At 41.5% G+C, this 25,779-nt stretch overlaps 1 protein-coding gene across 12 annotated transcripts in view; it reads left to right on the top strand.

The window, feature by feature from the left end:
• Meis2 (Meis homeobox 2) overlaps positions 1–25,779 on the top strand; it is a 201,937-nt gene that overhangs the window by 45,044 nt on the left and 131,114 nt on the right. For all 12 annotated transcript variants that reach the window (NM_001415696.1, XM_006234746.5, XM_039104936.2 and 9 more), the window contains exon 8: positions 19,229–19,374. In NM_001415696.1, coding sequence (NP_001402625.1) covers positions 19,229–19,374 — 146 coding nt within the window. The remainder of the gene's footprint in view (positions 1–19,228; positions 19,375–25,779) is intronic.

The following is a 25,779-nucleotide window of genomic DNA, read 5'->3' as shown; positions in this document are numbered from 1 at the left end:
CAGCTCGTATTTTATGTACTGTGGAACCCAGGAAGTTCCCACATTCAGGGGCGGGAGGGTGTGAAGGTGGAAATCATTGTCACCCTGAGAAAGAGTCTTAACCTAGCTGGGCCTCTTTATTCTGGAAGCTGCCCGTAGTAGCTAGCGGGTTGAGACTGGACCTCCACCTCCATTGTGCACTGGGGTCGGGACACACAGGCTGCACTCCAGCCTGGAAATGTTTCATCTATGATTTCCATAATGGTGGATTGCAAGGAGGGCTGAGGAGGGTTATGGGAGATGAATTAGGTTTTTAGTGAGCTCATTAGGGAGGCAAACAGAGTTGAGACAGCAAGGCGGGGAGAGGGCCTGTAATCAGTTCTGCTCTCTTTGTTCCCTGCCTTGGGGGACATGTTTGGAAAAACTTCTTCCTTGCAGGGGCTGCCTAGTCTGCCTGAGCCCAGGCTGCCATCCTGGTGGCTGACTTGTTGATTTCTAAACCTCTTAATTCATTTTTTTTTGTCCAATTTAATCTTTTCTTTCTGAAGGAAAATTAGTTGAATGTTAGCCCTCTCTGCACTATTCACCTCTTAAATTATGCTCATTTTGAAGAGCTTGTTATGCCTGAGTAAACATGAAATGGCTTGGCGGTTTCCCATCCGAGGCACACCCATTTTAACACCATGTATTTGCCATTCCTGGAAATGTCTCATTAACTTCTGAAAATCTGCGAGCATGATATTTTGGGCTACTGTAACACACCTCTTGGCAGCCACAGAAGGCAGTTTGGTTAATGCCTCGTAATATCCATTTTTATTCTCAACATGAAGAAAGACTCTGTATAGAAAATTGATGCATTTGCTCTGCTAATTTTCATGCTCATTCCAATTAATTTAACATGACCCAGATTTTCTTCCTCGGGCTCATCCTGACTAATTAGTAAAGCAACACCTAGAACAAGTTATGTTTAATAACATTGAGGAGCACTAGTTGTGAGTGATTTTGATGCTAATAAAGATATCCACTGATGGGGCAGATATTTTATGGCAATTACGGTATGTGATTTGGAAGTCCCAATGTGCTGGTTGGGGTATAGAAAAGCTAGCAAGTCATGATGGGAGATAATATTGTTTTGAAGATTTCTGCAGCACCTGAGTAAGACCCTGGAACTAATTGCCTTATTTATTTATTAGCTTAATTTTTGATAGAACAGGCAGAGCTGTTAAGTGACTCCATGATAACTGGAGGGGTGGAGTTGCAAACCTGACCCATATTCACTAGGCCAAGCTTTCGGGACTTACTGAACCTTGGAGAGAGAAGAAAGGCTATCAGGCTGTCTGAGAGCTGCAGTGGTCGGAGAGGAAGGAGTGGTTTCTCCACCTCTGTGCTTGGCCTTCCTTCTTTTATCACATTTTTGTCAGTGAGATGAATCAATTGTACGGCAACAAGGCTGGAGTGGCAGTGCTGTAGCAGAGGTAGAAGGTTTCCAAAGTTAAGTAATGTGGCTTAACATGTGAGTGATTGAGGTCTCTTCTACTTTCTCCTAGGCAGTTAACACACACACACACACACACACACACACACACACACACACACACACACACACACACACACACACCTTTTCAATGTCAACAATGTACCAGGCACTGTTGTGTGTGTTAGGAATAGGAGCGGAAAGAATACAAAGGCTGGGAGCCTGACTTTCTCATATCCATATATGTATGTTCGCAAAGTACCAGTCTCCAGTTGTCTTCCATTGATTAACCACAGACATTTTCGACTGAATGATTGAATATGGCAGAGAAATGTTACAAAGGGTTTTTTAAGAGGATGGAAAATTCTAGGCAGAATCTAGCATCTCAGGGGTGGCCACTGTAAGACATAGTATACTGTAGTGTGCTTGCTGGGGTGGATGCCAGAAGTAGACACAGGGTGTCTTACTTTATTGTCCCCCACCTTATTTTCTGAGACAGGTTCTCTTACTGAACCCAGACCAGAGCTCACTGATTGGCTGACTGGCTGGTCAATTAAGCTTCAAGAATCATTCTGACCCAATACTAGGGTTTCAGATGTGATTTATGCGATTGCTTGAGGATCTGAAATCACAGTATGTTTGCATGCCAGGCTCTAAGCCGTATCCCCTGCCCTGATGGATCATTTTACTGGAGGGTTTGTGATCCCTACCTTAGCCACTTGTTACTCAAGCAAGTCGCTTAACCTTCTTAAGCTTCGGGTCCTTCCTGGGGATAGCAAAAGTCAACCCTGCAAGAATGGTTTGAATGAAGGGTAGTCATTGCTGTAATGTGCTAGCAGACGGTCTGGAAGAGGGTGAATGCTCAATAAATATTATTTTGAATTAATACTGTTTTATGGCAGACAATATTTAGAGCAGAAATATCTCTAGAGATACATAACATAATCTTTGCTTATCGCTTCCTAGTACGAATTACTACTGTTAAAGCCTGCACTGTGAATCCACAAGAAGACTTTCTATTTTTTAACTGAATGTTATAAGCAGGTTCCTTTTCACATTCCTGTCTAAAAACATGCAAAGTCCCCCACTTCCTGACTACTCACTGGTGACTTTTTTCTGTCGCTTCCTCCTAGGTGAGGGCTTCCATGATTGGAGTTTAGTTCCACCTTTTATTTATTTGATATGGAAAAAATAGCTTAAATTATATCAGCAAGGTTAGGCATGGTAGTATAAAGAAGGAAGCTAAAAATTAGACAAAGCATCCAGATTTAGTGGCCCAGGCCTGTAATCTTTGGAAAGCTGATGTGAAAGAGTTGCCAGGAGTTCGAGGCCAGCCTCGATAGCTGAGTGACAAGGTCTCAAAAATAAAGGAACCACATTATAATTGATAATGAAGCTAAAACCACTGCTTTGCAAAAATCACCATTTGAGTAGATCAAAAATCATCGTTTGACCATCCATTTCAGGTAATTTAACCCAATAATATTCATAGACCATAAATCATAAATTACAAAAGTGCTTCATGTGGGACAAGACATCAAAACATCATTCACCTTACTGCCCATCTCTGTCAAAGTGGGTGTCATGATCCAAGGTCCTTACCCTCTATAATGGTAATCAGTCATTCAAAAAAAACCAGGTATATATAGAGAGAGCAAGAAGGAAGGAGAAGAGGAAAGGAGACAGAGAGAGAGAGAGAGAGAGAGAGAGAGAGACAGAGACAGAGACAGAGACAGAGACAGAGAGAGAGTTCTTACCCACTAATTCATGTTTTAAAGTTGCACTGTGAGCCTCACAGTAGACAATAATAATTATTTTCCTGTTAATGGACAAGGATCCATAGCAAATGTCAACTCCACTTTCTTCTGGAGTGGCACATCAAACTATTATGAAAAGTGGATATTTTTGTGTGAAGATTTCATAGATGTAAAATATTTTCCCAAGGGAAATAATCCTCTAGGTTTTATAGCTCTCTTCATAGTTCTGGCCCTTTCAATAATATAGCACTTTTGAGAATTTCAAATTTACTTTTAAAAAAAATCTTTGAATGATCACACATAGTAAGACTTGGAAATAAATAAGCGAGGAAGTCATTACCAGTGTAAGTGGAATTGTGGGACATGAACTGGACAGTTGTCACTTAGCCAAGGGAAGACCCTCTGCAAGGAAGTTTTGTGGCGTGGAGTGAAGCCGGTCGCTCTTCAGTGGTTACTGACTGGTGGCAGGAATTGTGTTGTACTGGGTCAGCAGTGAATTCCTCACTCAAATGGTGTCGAGTCAGCTGGTTTTTAATTTGTTATCTTCTCAAGAGTACATTCACTGACTTTATCACTGAGAAGAATGACTCCCTAGCCTGTGTGATCAAGATCCGGAAATGTGCTAGCTCAGCACAGGAAGGCTGGACCGCCACTTGATTGGTGGCCCTTGGATCGGTCTGTTCTCGCTGCAGAGTTGTCTGACTTCTCATAGGCTGGTTCCCACAGGTGTATGAGTAGACCTACTAAGAGAACAAAGGCTGTCTTTCCTTCCTGGGCAGTGGTTGTACAACCTTTCCTCTCATGCATTACTGGTGACCAGTCTTTCTGTAGGCTCAGTATGGGCATATAGTCAAAGAAACTCAACTCTGGCTTTTCTGCCCTCTGATCTAAGAATGGGGTAAGGTTTTGGTTTGTTTGTTTCTTCTTAAGTAAAGGCATTGTTCTCCCAATTGTACTAACTTTGTTTCACATAAATGGGACTTTAAAGCAAAACAAGAGAGAGCCAATCTAACTTTTGATGACAGTAGGTAAATATTATACAGCTCAAAAGTCGAGCTTTTGGGCGTCATCAGGCATCAGAATACCCTGCACTGCCCAGGCTAAAGCCACAAGGCACTTTTCTCTCTACACGTTACTTTTTCAAGTTATTAATTCTATTTTTGCACGGGCGGAGAGGCCACGTGGCACATAACAGCTCCAGCTGGAGACCTAACTGTGCCTCGTGTGTCTATGTGAAGACGTCTTGTTGGAAATGCAATATCAAACTGGCTATCTGAGGATGGACTGGGGCATTGTACACCAGGTCCAGGCTAGGCTAACGCCTTCCTTTATTTTTCAGCCTTAGGGGTTACCTGAAGACATGGTGTAGGTCTTTGTATGCTTGGGAAGACTGAGCTAAGGCCGAATTTTCCCAAAGGATTTCAAAGAAAATATTCAATGAAGCATCATTTTTGTTACCTTGGAAACTATCACTGATATATTTTAACACAAATAATTGGTTTTAGATAATATGTCTAGTAGAGAAAAGTAGTTTTTATCAAAATCTGCCAAGTGCTTTCGGACCATTTAATATGTTCATGAGTTAAAGCAACTTGTATATGAACCATTAGGTTCATGGTTATCATACTGGGTCTCTCTGTAGCTTCTTTCAAATGCTGCACCCAGCCATTTTAAACTTTCAGAACATTGCTTCAATAACTGCAGAGATCCCTGTTTCCACCCCCTCACATCCCACTCAAGTCTGTACTGTGCCAAACATCAGGTTTTTGGTACTTTGACTGTTACTTGCTTAAGTTTTTTTTTTTTTTTTTTTACTCAACTTTACTGGTTTCTTCTCATGCCAAGGTTTCTTCGACTTGAAATGGCCAGATGATGAGTTTGAACCCAGTATAATTTGATGAACCAATCCTGTCACTCCCCAAAAGTTTCCTTGTGTCCCTTTCCAGTCTGTCCTTCCCTTTGTATGCATCCTCGGGCTGCTACTAATCTGATTTTGGTCATAAGTATTTGTTAGCATTTTCTAGAATTTAATATATTTGAAATTATACAAGGGTCTCATGTTCCTTTGTGTGTGGCTTCTTCCATTTGGCAAAATAACATAATGGCCTTGAGATGTAACACCCAGCAGGGCTCAGTGGCATATCCTGTGTATCTCAGAGTATAGAGACAGCACATACTATTTCCTTAGTCAGGTATGCAGGCCATTGCTTCAAATGCTGGACTCCTCCACTCTTCATCACTTTACATTTTAAGATTTTATTTTTAGTTATGTGAGTGTGCATGTATGGGGGGCATGGATGTGCATGAGTGAAGGTGTCCATGAAGGCCAGAAGAGGAAGTCAGGTATCTCAGAACTGGAGTTAGAGGCTATTGTGAGCTGCCTGATATGGGCGCCAGGACCTCAACTTGGGTCCTTTGTAAAAGCAGCACCTACTTTCAACTGCTATGACATCCATCACTCCAGTCTCCCCTGTCCCATTATTTCAATAATGTCACTTTCCTCTCCCAATGTGTCCTATAAGGTAATGCCTTTGAAACTTATGACATAACCTTATGAACAATCTTGGAATTTGAGAGACCAATATTGTAGATAACTTCTGTTACCAAACTTGAAATATATAAACCTAGAAAGTTCATATCCATATTCCAAAGTTTCATTCATTTGATTAGTAAATTCAGAATCTAGGTAATAGGAGTGGTGTGTGTGTGTGTGTGTGTGTGTGTGTGTGTGTGTATGCCTGCCCATCGTGTATCTTTGTGTGTAACTCTTCTTCTGGGATTGTTTTTGGTTCAAGTTTTGGAAGAGGAGATAGCTTAGCCTAGAATTATGCTATGATGTGATACAATTGAGCATAAGAAGGATTAATTTTAGCAATAAACTTCATCTATTTTTAGCAATGCATATCTTTATATTGTAAACAATATAAACCTTATCCCAAGTGCTTCAAGTACATATGTTTATCCATATGTAAGGTGCTATGATGTCATTAGTAAGGGGCATTAAAATCACATTTTTGCGAATCAATTTGGGGAAAATTACAGATACCTTCTAATTCAAGTCCTAAATAGGCTAGCGCACATCTTTCAGTTTGCTTCGTGCTTTTGGGAGGGATGGACCACTCTTTTCATCACTTGCTAGCTTCACATAGTAACAAATGTACTATGTACTCCACATAAGATGTACTTCACATAGTAACAAATTACCCATGGTAAGGATACAGCCAATTATTGCTTAGTCTATTCCTAGGATTATGCAACCATCTACATGGTTAATTTTAGAATATTTTACCACTCCAAAATGAATTCCACACCAATTAGCAGTGATTTCCCATTTAAAGTACTTTTAAGAGGCCCCGTGTTTGTGTTTCTCTAGTACACAGGCTGTGTGCAGATTAATCAACTTGTGAAATTTCAGATTATTCTTATTAAGCAGATTAATTATTTATTTCCCCAGAGTTAGTACATAAATACCATGTATATTCATTTGCATGACATTATAAATCATATCTGCTTGTTCTCAAATCATAACACTGGACTTCTTTAAAACACCAAGCTGAAATGGGGTGTCTAAATGCATAATCACTTCCCTTTAAAATGTTAATGATTCAACTTAGACACTTCTTAAACAGAAAGTTAGAGTTCTACTGGGAAACCCTGATGTGCTAATGTTCTTCAAAAAATAAGCTATAGTCTTCTAAGAATTAATAGGCTTAAAGCTTGGCATTATTTTAAAAAAAGTAATCAGTTATCAAGTGTGGAATGGAAAGCCTTACTCCAAGCACTTAGCAGACTGAGGCAGGAAGATTACAAATTTGAGGCTGTCCCAGGATAGACTAGCTAGCTAAATAAATAAATAAATAAATAAATAAATAAATAAATATATGTGGGTGGAGAAATGTTTCAGTGGTTAAGGGTACGTGGCTGTTTCACAGGATCCAGATTTGGTTCCCAGCACCCATGTTGACAGCTCACAGTTAGGGGCTCTGACAGCCTCTTTCTGTCTTCTGTAGGAACCCAACCTCACATACACATGCACACAGACACATAAATAAAATTAAAAACAAACAAATGAATAAAAATACCTAAACTAGTTACCATCTTCATAATGCCAGTTTTCTCCTACATCCAGCCATGATGGCCTCCTTTGGATCTCCTACAGGAGCCGTTGATTGAAATCTCAATGAAGTTGTCTTAGGGAATAGTTTTGAAGAGATGGCTGGCTTTGCTCTTGACACAAAGTCTTGTTGTAGAAGTTTGGGTGCATTATTTAACAATAGTAATTATTCTCGCTTTATAGTAACAGGTCTAAGGTAGATAGAATTTTTAAGTCTTTGGTAGGTCTTCTTGAACTGATACCTGCTGTTATACATTCAGAGAGAAACAGAAGCTGAAGAATCCAAATTCATCAGCTGTTTTATAAAAAATGTCCCCATTTCTTTTTTTCCTGTAGCAAATACAACAATGAGGCAGAGAACTCTAAAAAGGAAGTGTAATAACTTCAGCTCTGATTAAATTTGCTCATAAATTATTCGAACAAATTTTATTATCAGTGGATATTGTTTAATTGAATTTCATAATATGCTAAAACTGACAGTACGATCCAAAATTCTGTGGTTATGTTGTGACACGCACTTTCGGTATAGTCAATAAGAACTGGGAGCAGAATAATTGTGGTCTCCTGTCAGAAAGAAACTGTTTACTGGATATCAGTGGGTTTTCTTCGGTATGGAATGCTTTTCTGTAAATATAAAGACCGTATCTTTTCATGAAAGACCTGTTGATTCCAAGATGTTAGCCAGCTATCTTTACTGAAACACTTTAGAATGCTAAATATAGTCCACTTCAGTTAAATATGGATGTTTTAAAAAAGAAAATCCCAGTTAGTCTGCAACAGAAGGACATTTTGTGTGACAATATTTTGCATGATTAAAAATTTAAACAGAATAACAGCTATTTTTATTTACAGTTACATGTGAGTAATTACTAAAGCAGACAAAATACTTAGAGCATAATTTAATAATGTTTTCCTCTAGCAAAGGTGCCAAAATTGTTATTTGCATAATTTTCACAATTTGTACGAAACAGCTAAGGGAAACTGGGAAGCCATGCCTCCCCAGCCACCTTTTCTTCTTCTTTGGGAAATGAGGGGAGGAGATTCATAGATCATAGCATCTTATTTTTGTACAGTTTTTCATAAACACCAAAAAGCCCTCACGTCAAAGCCTCAGGTGAAGGAGACAAGATCCATTCATACTTTCCCTTTTGGGGTCTTTATTTCCATGGTCGGTCCCAGCTCAACTTCAAGGCTCCTAATTATAACATTTACCAGTTCAAAGATTAACCTCGGAGAGCGGCATTCTGGGGCTGTTGGTAACTTGATCGGCTTGGTCCTCTGTGGGTCCCTTGCCCTGGTTCTTTGTATCACAGGAGGGAGATGATATCTGGCACATTCCTAGGATGACAGGAAGATAGCAGTCTCTGCATTTAGGGCTGAAAGATTGTGAACTCTGTTAGCTGAAATGCCACGCTGGGGAAGCCAGGGGGACATTAAAACAGCTTCAGCTGGAGGTAGGGCAGTACAAGTAGAGTCAAATTTGAGAGCTGGGACCCGAGTGGACATTTGTCCCTGCTTCCTACCTTAATAAAAGCTGAGTGTTAACTGTGGAAAAGGGCATTTGAGAGGTCACTAAGAATGAATCATTAGAGTGCCCAGAAGGGCTTTATTATGATGTACTGTAAGTCCAGAAGGTACTTGGTACATTCCTATGTACTGATCAGGTAACAGAAGAACAAGTACGACCTTTTATCCTACACCACAGAGATTCTGCTGAGCTGTAATGGCAGAGGAGCATGCATCCCACTGGATTCAGCCAGTACTCTCTAGAGCATTCTGTGGGAGACTTGGGAGAATAAATATTCTTTCTTAAGATATTCTAAAATTTGTAACTGAACTGTGTATAGGAGCACACTCATGCACACACACACACACACACACACACACACACACTCATGCACCCCACATCTATATATTTCAGAGAAGAATGAATGAAATATACATACTTCAAATGAGAATAACCAAATGAAGTGGAGAATAGACCAAACTTCTTGCCAGCTTCCCTTCTCTTCTGCTATAAAGGATTAGGGAGTTCCAGTCAATAAACAAAGCCCTTTTATGGCTCCTAGCGGGTAAATTGAGGGGACTGATTTGGTCAAGGACCAGTATGAGGATGTTTCTGTTCAACAGCTAACAGGATTCAACATGCTATGGAAAATACAGGCATGCAAAACTATACTCCGACACTCACGTTGCCAGCTTAAGCCTAAAACACAGCCACATTTACATATGTGTCCATCTGTCTGTTTTTACACTTTATTTTTCCAACCAGTGGGTGAAGTGGTTTTCATCCAAGCGGCAGTCTGATTTTTTTTCTCCCTCACCCACCATTTCTCATTCTATCCTATAGATGCATATTTTAAAGTATGTGCTATTTGTCCCTGGATGAGCATTTGCACAGTCCTTGCAGGGACCTGCCCTTTCCTCTGGGAAGTTGAGCCATCTCTGTAGATCTGTCCGCTCTGCAGCTGCCCTCACCGGCTAGAGTATCTCAGGATGTCTCCTGAGCAGTCCGTAGACCCGGGGGTCTCATCATGTGCCATGTCTGGCCTGGGCCATGCTGCCACAGTCACAATCCGGAGCGAGCCAGCGGGGTGAATGGAAGTGCTTTGGCTCTCTACAGTGGAGAGCCTGCGTAAATCCTGTGTAAATAGAGAGAGGACAACAAAGCCCGCGCCCCCGCGGCTCTGAGCTTCTGGAGCCATTTGGGGCTGAATTTGCTAAATGCTGCTTATACCGCCTGAGAAGTTGAAGAGAAAGGACCATAAAATCCCCTCTCTTTCTTTCCCTTTCTGTTTGTCCCCCCAAGGGGGGAGCAGGAGGGGAGGGTGTTCGGGACCAGGGAAGCCGAGGTAAGCCTATGAAGACTTGTTTTTTCAGTGCTCTTTTGAGTGTGAAAAAGGTGGCCTGGGTCACTGTCCCCTCTTTAATGTCGGAAAACCCACACAGTTAGTAAATGTTGCATGTAAACGAAAGCGTTCCTCCTTTCTGCTTCCTTCCTTGCTTGTGGGCCGTGAACTAGTCACTTGAAAAAAAATCACAGAAAAATTTCACTTGAACATGTCCAGCCGGTTAAGCCCAGCAGGAGAGTAAGAGAGATCGGTGTTCAGTCTTGCTGCTGCCCTGGCTTTCCCTGAATTTCTGGGTGTACTCACCACCCCCAACTGTCCTGACATGAAAAAAAATAATAAATTGCTTGTGGAAAAACGTTGACTTTGCTGATGGTTCTTGGAGAGCAGCTCTTGCAAGGCTATATATTCTGAGACAGCACCAGACGGAAGCTTCCCTACTCTTTGTCCTTCTTATTTGAAATCTTGGTACAGTTTTCTCAGTGGGAGGCCCTAAATTAAACTCCTGGAAAGACCCCCCCTGACAACCGGCAAGAAAATATCTTTTGACTGTTAGTGCATTTTAATCCTGTTTTCTAAGTACTATATTGAGAAGGAAAAGGAATCAAGAAAGGAAAGAACATTAGTCTACAAAATACTATGTGGCATTCACATGGCTTATGGGGTACTTACTTTTTTAACCACACCGCTTCTATGAACCCAAAGCAATGTGCTTTCCTCGCTGCCGGCACCCCTTTTTCCACTGGAAAGAGAGCAGGTGTGAAGTGGGGCTACCATGTTCTGTACAGACAGACAATCCATGTCCTGTGCCCTGGTGTGCACACTACAGTGCATACTCTCTAGGAAGGACCAAACATAGTCACACACTGCACGGTACAGAGCCTAGTATGGTCTAGCACCCCACCAGGGCAGGGGGTGTGGAGGGAGTAAACACGAACATTAGTTTTTAAAACAGGGTGCAGTCTTCTCACATCTGATAGGTTTGCTACCGGTGTGTTCGGCCTATTATTTGGTGGTTTTCCTTATGCTTTGGGTAGGAAAAGAGTACAACAAGCTCCCCTTCTCTCAGATACATGTGTTTTTTGTGAGAACAGAATTGAAAACACAAGTAGGAAGAAACTGCTGAGTAAGTCAAGAACACAGAACCCCAATTCTAGGTCAGGGCCTTGGAGCACCTCTAAAAAGAGACCCCTCTCTCACTAGGACCTAGAGGCTGAATAGGAATTTGCTAGCAAAGAGTAGAAAAGTCAGAATGGGAATAAAAATGAAGAGAAGGAGCACACCAGGCCAACAGGGAGGAGTAAAGGTTTGGCATCTTTGATGGCTTCTTGACTCGCTTTTGAAAATGTAGCTGATACTCTTGTTTCAAAAAAAACCAGTTAATGAAGCTTTAGATCTATAAGGATAGGATGACCTTATAGATAGTAGATACTCTTATTTTTTTAAAGATACAGACCATAAATACTCTTGTTTTTTGGAAAGATATAGATGGTAGAGACTCTTGTTTTTGTAAAGATATGCACCTAATTATTTCTTGACTCATGTTTTTTTCTCTTTTTCCTTTATTAAAGAATTGCATGTATTTGTTACGTTGAGAGAGATACATGGCCATGCCATCAGATTCTTGTAGAGGTCAGACTGGGAATCACTTTTCTCCTTTTGTTGTGAGTTTTGTGGATCAAACATTGGTTGTCAGACTTAGTGCCAGGTGTCTGTTCCTAATGAGCCATCTTGTCAGCTCTCCAGTTTGTGTCTAAATGCATTGCCACCCAATCCCTATCTGTGGCACAAAGACAAATGAGTATCCTGGGCCCGTGTCCTGGCATTGAATTCTTCGGGGTTGAAGGATAATCCAGACTCTAACTTCACCATCCTGTCTTCTTGTCATTCCAGCCCTGCATAAGGGCAGGGGTGGAGGATGGACCATGGGCTTTGAAGGCCAAGTGCTTGTGTCAGTCACTTTCTGTGATTTCTGACAAATGACTTCATTTCTGTGAGTTTTAGTTTTTCTTTCTGTAAAATGGAATAAATAATAGTAATATTTCCATTCTTTCTTTCTTTCTTTCCTTTCCTTCTTTTTTTTCTTTCTTTCTTTTTTTCTTTCTTTCTTTTTTGGTGAGGATTAACTGTGTTGACAACATTGTGAGTGCAAGTAAACATAAATGTGTGGGGGTGAAGATAATGGGGGTAAGAAGTGTTGGTAAGTGGGGGGTGGGGCATTGTGTGTCAAAAGAATACCAGCACTGAAAACTTCTGTTGAAAGAAATGTGTGCATGCATATTCTACAGTCTGTGCCTACCATCAAAAACAGTTCATCTACAAACACTTTGATAGGAATTGTACCACTTTATAAGTATTTTATAAAGACAAAAACACACATGCACACATATGTACCCGTGTATAGTCACGTATATTCTACACTAGCATCCCTTTATGAACTCGTGTAAATGCTAGAAATGAGATGGTTGGAAGTCATTGATTTCTATTTCTCTGGTTTTTTGTCTATGTTATTTAACAACCATCTATTAGTAGATAGCATCTCTGCCTACCAGATCATCTGTCATTGACCTTGCCAGGGTCTGCAGCAAGCCCAGAAAACCTAATCACAAAATTCCAACTCTAGCCAGGTGGTGTCCTGGAAAAACACCACAAGGTTTTTTTTGCTGGGAGGCAGCAACAAGTGGATCTCTGAGTTCAAGGTTAGTCTAGTCTACATAGTGAGTTCCAGAACAGCCAGAGCTATACAGAGAAACGGCATTTCAGAAAACAAATAACAAACAACCGTAACCAAAATTCTGACTCTACATTGATTGCATGTAAAGCCCTCTCAGGTCTTGGTTGGCTTGCAAAGAAAAATATGCCCATTTTCAGTTTTGGTCAAACTGGACCAACACTCACACAGTTTTAGCTGTTCTGCCCTAAATTAATCCTTCTCCAGGATTTAGGCCTTTTCTTGTAACCTTGGGCCTTCTTTGAGGTGTGGTTGATAAGAGGGCTCAGACAAAATAACATTTAAAGAAGTAAAAGCAAGTTCATAGGGTTATGAGAAAGCCTGTGGTAACAGAGTGAACTTGGAGAAGTTAGGCCTAGAATCAGATTTATCCTTGACCTTGAGCTTTGGAATCTTGGTCAAGGCATCAATCTCATCAATATCAGTGTCCTCTGGAAATAAATTTGTGTTTTAAGGCATAGGGAAAGGAGACAATGAGAGATCCCCATTCCTGTGGTGTTAGATACATTCTAACACAGCATTGCTGTGCTTATTATGTCTTTCCTCAAAACTTTTCAATGGATGTCTTGGTAGAAATGGACTTTAAGCTAGAGGAAACTGTAATATACAAATGAATGGAAGGGTGTCGATTGCTTGAGTGGTTTTTATGACCAAGAATTCTAGGGATGGCATTTTCTAATATAGAGTTATTTAATGGTCCTGTCATGGAGTATCCATGTTTGGCTTCACTCACTGAACACCTATCTGTGGATATGGACTATAGCTTTTCTGGAATGTTCAGCATTCCTTGAGATTCAGCAACTTGCAACTCAGTTGCCTACATTTGCTGACCTAGTCAGGTGTCTCTGTATTTACCAGTCAGAGCAAGGCCTGTGCTCTGAGAATACTTAGCTCAGCCCAGGCAAGAATGTGGGATTTCCTTTAGAATATGAATGTAAATCCAGCCAGAGATGTTCTCGTAATAGTTCAGAGTCTTAAAACAGCAGAAGGATGCAGAAATTAGAGGCCTCCAGACAACATCGAGGATAGAAGTCGAAGGAGATAATCTCAGAGCTGTGCAGCTGAAGTGGTCAACAACCACCCGCTCAGATTGATGGGTTCCACACTTAACACTTCCTAGTCACTTTGTCTTGGGTGGATCTGAGAATCTGCCTGTTTCTTAGCTGATACCTAAGCTGATGAACTTCATTTGAAGAGCCAATATTCCAGTTCTGTTTAAGAAGGACATGAGATGATCATAGGAACAGCCAGGATCCCAGAGCAGAATGAAGGCATCCTCTAATCTCTGCAGAAGGCCCACATATAATCATAGTCACTAATCATGGCTACTCCCCCTAAATCTGGAATAATAGGCACTCTTCCTGGGGTACATTTAATTTCAAGTCAGGTTATACAAAGAAAGGTCCTGTGCCACTAATTTGAGAAGGTTGCTCAGCAGAAAAGGGCCTGCTGAACAAGCATGAAGGCCCAAGCTTGTGTTTCTAGCACCCACATAAAAAGTGGGACACACATCTGAATCTCAATGATGAGGAGGCAGAAGGCAGAGGCGGGATGCCCCTGTGGCTTGTTGACAGTCTAGTTACCAAATCGATGAGCTCCAGATTCCAGATGTAGTCAATGACCCTATCTTGAGTATGTATGGTTGAGGTCTGGTAAGATGGCTCAGTGAATGAGAGAATTGCTGGGCAAACATGTAGACCTGAGTTATGATCCTCAGTAGCTGTACACAAAGCTAGGCATGGCTGTGGGTGCCTGTCACCAGTGCACTGCGGAGGGCAAGGACAGAAGGGTTACTGGGGCTTGCTCGCCAACAGACTAGCTCCAGGTTCTGTGGGAGTTAGAGAATAGTAGAGTAGGACCCCCGAAGTCCTTCTCTGGCCTACAGATACCCTTAATATGTATGTGTACACTCCTACTACGCATGCACATACTCATACTTCCTGCCTCGCCCCATGCAGACACAGGCACAAGCATACATGAACACACACATACACACTCTCGAATAGAATTAAATTAACTTTAAGGTGACCAGGTGGGTAAAGGACCTTGCCACACAGTGCAACAACCCAAGTTTGATACCTGGAGACCATGTGGTAGAAAAAGAGAGCTGACCCTTATAAGTGGTCCTCTGACTCCTACATGCACACCACAACACATGCATGCGAAGAATCAGTGCCAATCTTTGGGCATAAGCAAATCCCCCCAAACTTGTTTAAAATGTATTGTCTTGGGCCCAGGATATTTTGATTTAATGGGTTTGGAATGAAGCCTTGGGATCTATACCCTCAGCAGTCTCCCTCATGGTCTAGTATACTCAAAGTCTATGTACCCACAAGCCTTGTGTATTCTTTCTCATGTTTATTCATATTATGTCTTACTAATATATACCTGATCTGAATGTCTTGCCCGAAACGAAGATCTTCACCATGGTCAAAGGGTTAGTAACTCTCAAAGGGAAATAAACAGTGTGTTAAAATTTATTTTTCTTCATCATCAGAGATGAGTATTTGGTAACTATAGTCACCCATATAGGCCCTGGGAGTACTAAGGTCTTCTTGTCAAAGTGCCATTCCCAGAATGTTTAGAAGTAAATGTGTGCATACAAGCAATTTACTAGCTACCAAGAGTAGCCCTTAGGTACTCTGTGGGACCAGTTCTTCCATGCCACCATTGTCAGAGAGAGGAAAAAGCTTTGGGTAAGTCCTTCAGTCATTTACCCTGTGGACAATGGTCCTGTTGTTGAGGTTATGCACCCAGGTGGGACATAAATAAGGAGGAGACAATTCTTTTTCTGGAGGCTTCTAAGGCATTGAATGGAAACTTCAGGGGTCGATGTCTGCGCTATCTGTGCTCCCACCTCCTCTAGCAAACCCATTGTGCTGGTGTAGACACCTCTTCAACACATTAACTAGATGAATGCACAGCCTTGGAACAAGATAGCAATATCCAGAGTTAGCAGGGACTTAGCTCCCACTGAGGCCTGCACACATTTAGTTTAGCTTTAGAGCACAGTTGCCTTTCACATGTTTTCTTTACGTTGCTCTTAGCTCTTGGTACTTGACTCGGTTCATAGTCCACAGGGGAGAAAATGATGGTATTTATTGTTGTATTCAGGAAAGAAAAATTCCTCCTTTTGTAGAGATGTAAACACTAGCATTAATAGTCTTTTATACATGTACATGTATGAAATGGTCAAACTTAATTTAAAAAAGTATCCTATTGAGTATCTAGTTATTAATATAAAACCAGACGTGTTTTTGTTTATAATTATTTATGACACCGATCTAAATTCAAGTATTTCATAACATTTTTATGAAATGGACTGCTTTCTATTAAAATTCATGTAATGCTTCTCCTCCTCCAATTTAAGTCAGTCATCAAAGCATGCTCATGCTAGCAACATTTTTTTTTCCTGGAACTAGACATAGTGAACCATATAGTCTGAGGGTGTTATCGGCCCCCTTTCCTTTTAAACAAGAGAAAATGCCCCATGGAGCCACTGCCTCTCTTTTTTTTTAAGGTCATTGATTGGGTTCAAAAGGCAAATGCCTTTCTTCGTTGAACTTCCTTCAATTAAGCCATTAACCTTTTGCAATAAGTGTATTCAAAAATCTATCAAAGAAAGCTAAATGAGATTTTAACAAAATCCTGACAATTTCAGCTTAAACATATACACAGAAACCATATGTGCTTAGGAAGAAATATATACACACAGGCATTGTTTACAGAGTGTGTTTTTCTATTTGGAAGACAGTGACGGAAGAGTTATTCCATACATAATCGGAAACGTGCTTTCAGAGAGCCACAGAGATCCAAACTCAGAGACAAAGATATCTCTATCCACAGTGTGGAGACAGACAGACTGACTGACTTCAAACTTGGACTTGCAATGTGAATTTTTCTCCCCTCATCTCTGGGTACTGCTTTTCAAATTTGCCTCAGGCTACAGAACAGCACCTCAGATCCCCAAGGCCCACTGCCTGGCTCCTAATAGCCACTCTCCATCTGTGTCACATGAGCAGCTGATGAGATCGCTCCAGTGTCTGTATTTTGGAGAGCATATCCACCCAGGTGAAAAAGCTGGGGTTGCCAAGGAGCAGTCAGAAGCCATTAGTGTGGGTGAGAATTTGCCTTGCAGCAGTTCCTTGGCACAGTGAAAGTGTGTGCACACGTCTCCATGCAGGCTTGGGCATGTGTGTGCTCGTGTGTGTGTGTGTGTGTGTGTGTGTGTGTGTGTGTGTGTGTGTGTGGGTGTTCATGCAACCCCTAGTTAGATTTACATGGCTGTGCAGGGAAGGTCAACAGATAGAGATTAGATTTTATATATCCACTGTTCAAAAGCCAAAGAATTCTTCTGTCCCTGCCCACATATTAATTCATGGAGTATTTGTGTGTGTGTAGTGGGATGTAAGGATTCTCCTGTGCTGTGTGTATGTGTCCCACCTCTGTCTCTGTCTCTGTGTCTCTGTCTCTCTCTGTCTCTCTCTGTCTCTCTCTCTCTGTCTCTGTGTATGTGTGTGTGCGCGCGCGCGTGAGTGTGCGTGTTTATGTGTGTCTGTTTCTCTCCTCTTCTTTTTTTTTTATCATAACAGAAGGCAAAGAAAAAGAGAACAGCAACTTGGGGGTCATGCTCTACTGTTTGGGCAGATGGAAGGGAGCTGCTTTGCCTTGGGGCAGGGTGGCTGTAACGAAGTGGCCTGTCAGTCTGTAAATAGTGAGGGTCATCCCTTCCATGTGATGGAGGGGATCGCATTGCAGTGAAAATGGAAATGTCAATAAAATTAATCTGCCGGCTCTTTGCTGTGGTTTTTCTGCTACTCTGGTCAAAGAAGGTTGAAGGGTTTTTTTTTTCTTTGTTTTTTTTTTTTCTTTTTAAGTGAGAGAGTGAAAGGAACAGGTACCAGGAAGGCCATGAGGCAGACTCAGAAGTTCTAAGGCCAGTGCTCCAGTGGGCAAGAAAACTGGGTGGAACACCATTTGGGAGGAGGGAGCGGGGCTGGGATTTGCTGGTGGATCTGCTGCATTCCTCCGGCAGCTACAGAGTGCCCAGCTCAGGATACACCGAGCACAGAGTTTATTGTTTTAGGCTTTCTTGGACAAGGTTTTTACTTAGCGTGGGATTTATGGCATTTACTGCTAATGAATGTCTATTCTTAAATTACAAAAAAAACCCATCTCAACGCAATTCCCAGATGTCCTTCCAGGACCCCAGCTTCTTAAACACCAGCAGGGAGCATAAACTCTCCACTTCTCTGTTTTCCACTTTCGTGTGGCTCCAGGCTAATGATGTGCAAGGAAAACACAGCCATCTATAAAGCCCAGTGCTGTCCCCGTATTCTTCATTTATTTTGCATTTGATTATGCCACAAGTCGGATCTTGTTTCTTTCCTTTTTTTAAAGTTATTAGTTCAAATATTAATGTAGGGATGTGGCATATATTGCTACTCTTGATTGATGCCTTCCCAAAAACAGGAAGACGTGCTCGTATGAATTTTAAGAAAGTAGGGGTCCTGCAATGCCTTGCCAGAAGAGTTTTTCAGATACATAATTTAGATGCCCTCCAGGCAGGCTTTCAAGGCATTTTTGCCGGAGGGCAAGAAAAAATAACTCTGACTGTTAAAAGTAAATGATTTTTGCTAATGCACAATTAATGCCAGAGAAAAGCATAGAAGAGAAAGATGTTGATAAGAAGTTCTGATTAAGTGAGCACCCTACCTTGATGTGTGTCTTTTTTTGTCTGCCCCCCTCACGATAATGATCAGTGATGCAGAGAGCTAAAAAGTTTTCATGTCATGCAAATGGGGAACCCTGGGTCATGGGAGGAGTGTTCTTACGTGTGAGTTTAGGAGGTGACAGTTCTGGGAGGGGCTGAGCAGGCAGTGCGTTATGTGCAGTCAGCAGTGACACAGCTACTGTCACCTATGCAGGCAGCCCAGAATATATAGACTACAGAACATTTAACTTGATTACCCGGCAGTCTGTGCTCACTGTGGGCATGGGGATGTATTTCTACCGAATGGCTTTCTCGTAGAGGTTTGCCCACACTGGGTTCCATAGTTGACAAAGAGCACCTGCACTGTGTCAAGTACACAATTATAATTGAATTAATGATATGGGCGAGTGTGAGACACACACAAAATTAACATTTGAAGAGGCCTGGCTTAACTTTGTCTTTTACATATTTGTGTCTCCAATTATACTTTAATGAAAGAGCATATACCCCCCCCCCTTAATGGATTGCTAGCTAAGCTCGCCGTTAGCCTGGCATTGTTGTGGGCACCCTCTCTGTGCTTACTCTAATGGGTCCTCATTTCTTCCTTTTAGGCGACGGGCTAGACAACAGTGTAGCTTCACCTGGCACAGGTGATGACGACGATCCAGACAAGGACAAAAAACGCCAGAAGAAAAGAGGCATATTCCCCAAAGTCGCGACAAATATCATGAGAGCGTGGCTCTTCCAGCATCTCACAGTAAGTCAAGATGAAAGATATTTTAAAATGACAAAGTTTTTTTGTCGTTTTGCTAAGCTCTAGCAGATCACGTGGTCTCGAAAAAGATTAGTTTTGAGTTCTGTTCTTCTGTTTCCACCTTCCCTTCCTTTCTTTTTTTTTAAACAAAACAAAAAAAAAAAAAAAAAACAACAAGATTGCCTGCTTTCTGTTGGAATCTGGTGACTCAGATAGCAGTCCCATTTTGTCGACCATTGACATCCAAACAGCGTTTTCTAGAAAGGATCAGGGTTTTGTCTTAAGAGGTCAGCAGTAGACCTTATTCAAAATGGCTGGAGACTCTCAATAACATCCGTGTAAATGGTTACTGGGTTCCGCGACGTGAGCAACTTCAGACCACACAACTTCAACCAAAGGAGAAGGCTGTGAGGAGCTCATGAACTTGCTAGCACTGCTGAACCTTCTGCTATCCAAAGCTGTCTTCTCCATGAGTAAACCCAGCATCTTGCTACATGTGTGTTCAAGCTCAGCCCACTGAGTTGGCCTGAAAACACGGAGTGTGTGTGTGTGTGTGTGTGTGTGTGTGTGTGTGTGTGTGTGTGTGTGTATAATGCAGAAGGACTATAGGCACTCTAATGCCTTTGCTAGTAAGGTTGAAATTAACGATTCTGTTTTAGCTGTTTAAGTCCATTATCTTAAAAGCTAATCCTCTTCACTTCTAGGAAAAGACTAGTATGTGCAATGGCCTTAAAGTAACAATCTATACCGCCATGTTTGCAGTCAGTTTTATGTGTCGGTATATACTGTTGACTCAAAGACTGTCATGACGAGAAAGTGACAGAGGGACTATGCATGCTTATATTTTCCTGTCTGTTTGGAAATTCTTGGGAGGTTTTCGAGGATGTGTCTTGGCCTATCATTGTTTTCAGGCCATTCTATCTACACTATGGCTTAGTAACAGAGGAAGTAGCCGTCTGGAAGCTGAAGGTCTTCTTTGGTTATCTGACTTGTGTGTCATCATGCTGAAGGACATTAGCTACGGTGTCATGAGCACAGGACAAGGTTCCACTCTTATTTATGATGGTGGCTGTCAGTCTGCTCTTCTCACAGAGGGACAGAGGGCAAGGGGTGGAGTGTTGGTAGGGAGGAAGAAGTGATGGATTCATGTTTCTAAATCAGACATTTTGATGTAAGGACATTAGTACCAGACTGAGGTGGATCGATCCAGCCCGTAGTGTCCAGATCAGCTTGGGGTACCAACGAGGTTTCCTGGTAGGGGTTTTCTTTTGCCTCACAGCTATGGCCATTTCAAAGGTCAGGGCCCTGCACTGACTTGGCTCAGAGGAATTAGACGGAACATGCGTCTCTGGGCTGATTACTTAACCAAAGACAAAATAATGAGTCCTAAGCAAATACTGACTAATTGAAAGGGCTGTAAATCCATTACATATTGGTCAGGGATAATCAGGAGTATTTAATCACTTTTATCTATTCAAGAGCACTGAAGCTGCAACGGCAAAGCCCTCAACCTTGCCGTGTGCTTATTATTCTCGTCATTATCAAAATTACTTCACAGCTGTTCTTTGCTACATCACCTCAGCTGGAGACTGGCTAACCTGTAAAATGTTTTTAATTTGGAAGTCTAGAGAGTGTGAGGGGAGGGCTTCCTTGTTTCTACTCCGAGGTTTGTTGGTTTAAGTAGCTGTAGATGCTAGGAAAGGAGGGAGCTTCCTTAACGGGCAAGCTGCTTCATCCTGACCAGCTCATCTGGTTGGCTAGCTTCCCGTGGGATCCCTCATGATGGTGTCTTTCTTGGTTGAAATCAGTCATTTCCATGTTACTTTGCAATCAAGCATCTATGTGCCTGTGTTTCCAGCCTCTGCCATGAAAACCCATTTCCCAGCATGCCCACACCTTGGTGAATGTGGCTACTCTCAACTCAGAAAGGGAAACAGAATCTAGATGGTCAAGCCTAGCTGTCTAAGTCACCAGCTCCATGTTCTTTCCAACTGTGAAGGTGACTTTGCTCAGGTCTTATCATCTTTAGCAGTCACACAAAGACCTTGAGATGCCTGCATCAGTACACTCGAAGTCAAGATGGTGATGGGTTATGGAGAAGCCGAGCCTGTCTTCCTTACTTGTCCACAAAGCCACTGTCTTCTCCAGTCTTTCAGGATAGGGAGGGCTCTCTGCTCAATCTGTGAACAAATCTCATGGGAAACCATCATGAGCTCTCACTGGGTTTCTTGCTTTGACCTATCATGATACATCTCTCACTGTACACTGTAGCCATCTGCCCATAATCCCTTGCCACTTGCATGTCAACTGTGTTACAAACCTACCGTCCTTGCCTCATGAGAATGTCTACCTAGTTAAATACACGCAGACTTCGTGCAGAATTCTCTATACCATTAAAAATTTCAGTAACTGCTTAGAAGAAAACAAACAAACAAATGAACAAACAAAAAACCCAAACAGCCTGAGTCTAGGAATCAGGAGCAGTTCATTTTAACTTCTGATCCCCCCTGGACAGTACGATGACCAATTTAGCCCATTAAGTTATCTGGATTTTTCTTTGCTTCCTTTTTTAAATGAGAGCCATAGGTCCCTTGTCAGTACCTCTGCATTCGGGTTCCACCCAGGGCCCTTAGGCAGAGCAATGCCCCCAGTCCCATAGCCATCTAGCTACTTCCTTTTTCTCACTTCTCATCCACTGCTTTCTTTTTCTCCTCTCCATGACCTTCTTTCACGAATTGCTTTTTGTCATGGCTTCCTCCTGCTGGCTTTGTCTCCTATCTTTCTCTCTGTTCCCCTCTAGACCTTTTCTGCACCTCCCTTGCATCTCAGAGAAATTCTCCCTGGCTTTCACTTTGAACCTGTTTTCTCGTTCCACACTTCACCCGCACTGCAGAGAAGAAGCCTAGTAACTTTGATGAGGATGGTCTTGTACTTTCCTATCTTTAATGAGCTGAAAGATTTACTCGGCTGTAATTCTGAGCTCAGAAACCAAGAATAGAGCCCCCTAACTAGCGTCATGTTAATTTAGACCTCTTTTCTTACGCATAGTAACAGGCAGTAACAGGCAGAAGGGAGTCCTTGGAAATAGGGATGCCCCAGTATATTTCTCTGTCATTTAATGAATTTCAACATTCAAAGTGAAATGGTGGCTGGAACTCACTGAAAATAGATGTGGCCTAAATTATTATTTCATGTAAATTTCTTTACATGTGTGGGATTCAATGCACATTCTTCCATTATCAGTCTCTTTAACATTATTTCAAACTGGTCTGTCCCCTTTTGTGTGGTGTGACCTGTTCTTGTAGTACAATAATCCCCGATGTACCCTTTTTTCTTTCTTTCTTAAAAAAGAAGCTAATTGAATTATCTCATTATTTTAATTTGTTAAGCAAATGTATTTTGCATCTCAGGATGTGTTCTTATAGAAGGGGGCTGCAAAGGCTTTGCCCCCTGAATGGGCCATTGGCCCATTTTGACATTCATGCATTCATTAACTATCAGAACATAAAAGAACTCTGGGTGTATTTTTTTTTCCAAACACCCAACCAGCATGAAGCAACTTTTTCCAATAAGCCACAGGGGTCTCTCTACATATGTTCTCAACTGCAAGCTATTGTCACCTATTCTGAATACCTCAAAAGGCCGAGAGGAGGAAAAAAACCCAACTCAACAAAGGCCAACTGTAGCAATTGTGAAGTCTAAGTCTCAATATGACAAAAATCATTAACCTTCCATTTTCTAGGAAGACCAAATTCCAGTATAATTGTAACAGTTGAAACAGCCTCTCAGATTCCTATGAACCAAGGCTAGGGGAAATATAATCAATTTGCTGATAATTGATTATTACTTTGGAGAAAATATTTAAACTAGAACCAAAGTGGGATTTTGAAAATCGAGCTGTTTGGTGAGCTGTGCTCAGAGCCCCACTCTTTTAATTTATTTCATCTGATGGTGAGGGATAGCTCTTCAGTTTCTAGCTACCAGTTTTCCTTGTGTCCCTTAAAACAATATCCTCTAAAGTGTACAAAACTTTTACAAAAAGAAATCCATTTCTTCTTAGAAATTCAGTTTGTAAAACTACTCAGCCCCTGTTATCTTCTTTCCATGTGAGGATGGCCCTGCCTGGCTTATTCATCCTGACGTTTGGAGGAGATGGGAGAAAGAATCTGTTGGAAATACAATTGGATTTATCAAAAAGTAAACAAGGAACACAAGAAACAAACAAGCAAATGCCAATAGGGCTATCTCAGGAAAGTATATTCTCTGTATTAACACTTAGAGACTGTAAAAGCATAAAGGCCAAGCCTTCCATTACAACTTTAAAATTCTACTTTAAAAAGAAATGGCAGTACATCACCTCCAGGCTGATAGGAAGAGGCTCCTGTTACACCAGGTCCTTCCAGTTCAAATTAGGCTTCCAGCACCTTGCCTTGTCACTGGGAGAAGTCTCCCTGAGTTGTGCCCATCATGTGAAAGAGAGACCACGTACTCACACACAAGGACTTGGCTTGCTTACACTAGTCTCTGACTGAGGGTATTCTCATTGGAAAATTGGATAATGTCCCCTATAAGAGTGTGAGACTTTCTTCAGAGATAGCTCTAGTGCCTTAATATCCAGTGACAGCATATTGGGCAGTCTTCCTGAAATGTATGTTCTGATATTCTTTGTGGGTATGGAAGAAAGGGCTGTGGTCTGTGGCTTGGTGACTCCATATTTGCTGGCAGTCTTTTTATGAGACTTAGTGAAAACCTAGGTTTGATGATAAAAATTTTCTTTGATGTCAATTGACCTATAGTGACATTGAAACCTAGTTATGGGTAAATAGTTACAGGTCACATGAGAGAAATACGTTTTCTTTCCTTCAGTTGGTTCATAGAGAAAAATTGATAGGAAGAAAGTCATCTTGAATTATTTGTTGTAAAACTGGACAGTGTTGATGCACACCTTTAATCCCAGAACTCTGGAGGCAGAGGCAGACAGATCTCTGTAACTCCTTGAAAAATAGTTTTGAAAAACAAAAACAAAACAAAACAAAACAAAACAAAAACAACAGCAAGGAAAAAAATTCTATTGTCACACACACACACACACACACACAAACATGTGGGTGTGTGTGAAAATACAAACTTCTATTATTTTGTCTTTTAACTAGTTCTCTTAATTTTGGCTCAATCTAGATAGCTTTCCTTCTTATCTTTCCTTCCTTCCTTCCTTCCTTCCTTCCTTCCTTCCTTCCTTCCTTCCTTCCTTCCCTCCTTCCTTTCCTCCTTTATTTTCCATCTTTCTTTTAATTTTTTTTTCAAGACAGTGTTCCTCTGTGTAATCCTGACTCTCCTGGAATTCTCACTCTGTAGACCAGGCTGGCCTCAAACTCAGAGACCCACCTGCCTCTGTCTCTGTCTCTTACACATTGGGATTAAAGGCATGTGCAACCACAGCCTGGCTGGCTTTCTTTCTTAAATGTCCCAATTCAGCACATTGGACTTTAATCCACAACACAGTACCTATTTCACCTTACATATTATATAACCTGTGGGTCTTTGTTTTCCATATCTATAGAATGGGGATGATTCTGGACTTTCCTAATAGTTATTACAGGGATTACATGAGACACATGTGTGAAAGCTCTGAAATCTTACAGGGATTACATGAGACACACGTGTGAAAGCTCTGAAATCTATACTTGCTTCTTATAATAAATATATAATAAATATATAAATATAAAGTAGCAGTCATGCATAGTGGCACATGCCTTTAATCCCAGCACTTGGGAAGCAGAGGCAGGCTGATCTCTGTGAGTTTGAAGCCAGCTTGGTCTACACAGTGAGTTTCTTTTACACTGAGAGCTACATAATAGAGAGAAACCCTGTCTCAAACAAGTGTGTGTGTGTGTGTGTGTGTGTGTGTGTGTGTGTGTGTGAGAGAGAGAGAGAGAGAGAGAGAGAGAGAGAGAGAGAGAGAGAGAGAATGAATTCTCATTTGAATCTAATTGGACGCAAGAAGTCTTGACCGATAAATGGGACTGGTCATTGATGTTACCGTATCCTTTCTTGGCACTGTGTGAGGAATGGAGATTGGATTTTGACATATAATGCTCAATAGGGGAGAACATGTCTCATTCCAACTTCTAAAAGCTGTGTCAGCATTTAGTTGTCTTTCATAGATGATAGCTGGTAGATAGCATCAGAGAGCACTGATGCCTACTGGGGACCATTAGACCATAGTGCTTCTGGGCCTGGACATGGGGTGCATGCACCTGCAATCCCAACACTTGAGAGACAAAGGCTGGAAAACTCCTAGGCTCAAGACTAGCTTGGGTATGAAAGATGGCTCTGCCTGAAAAAAATAAAAAAGAAAAATATAAGTATCTGGTGATCCTTCTGGCATAGGAAGGGCAGTAGGACTTT

This window comes from Rattus norvegicus, chromosome 3 (genome assembly GCF_036323735.1).
Source record: "Rattus norvegicus strain BN/NHsdMcwi chromosome 3, GRCr8, whole genome shotgun sequence".
Lineage (NCBI taxonomy): Eukaryota > Metazoa > Chordata > Mammalia > Rodentia > Muridae > Rattus > Rattus norvegicus.
This window is presented reverse-complemented; position numbering and strand designations above follow the sequence as displayed.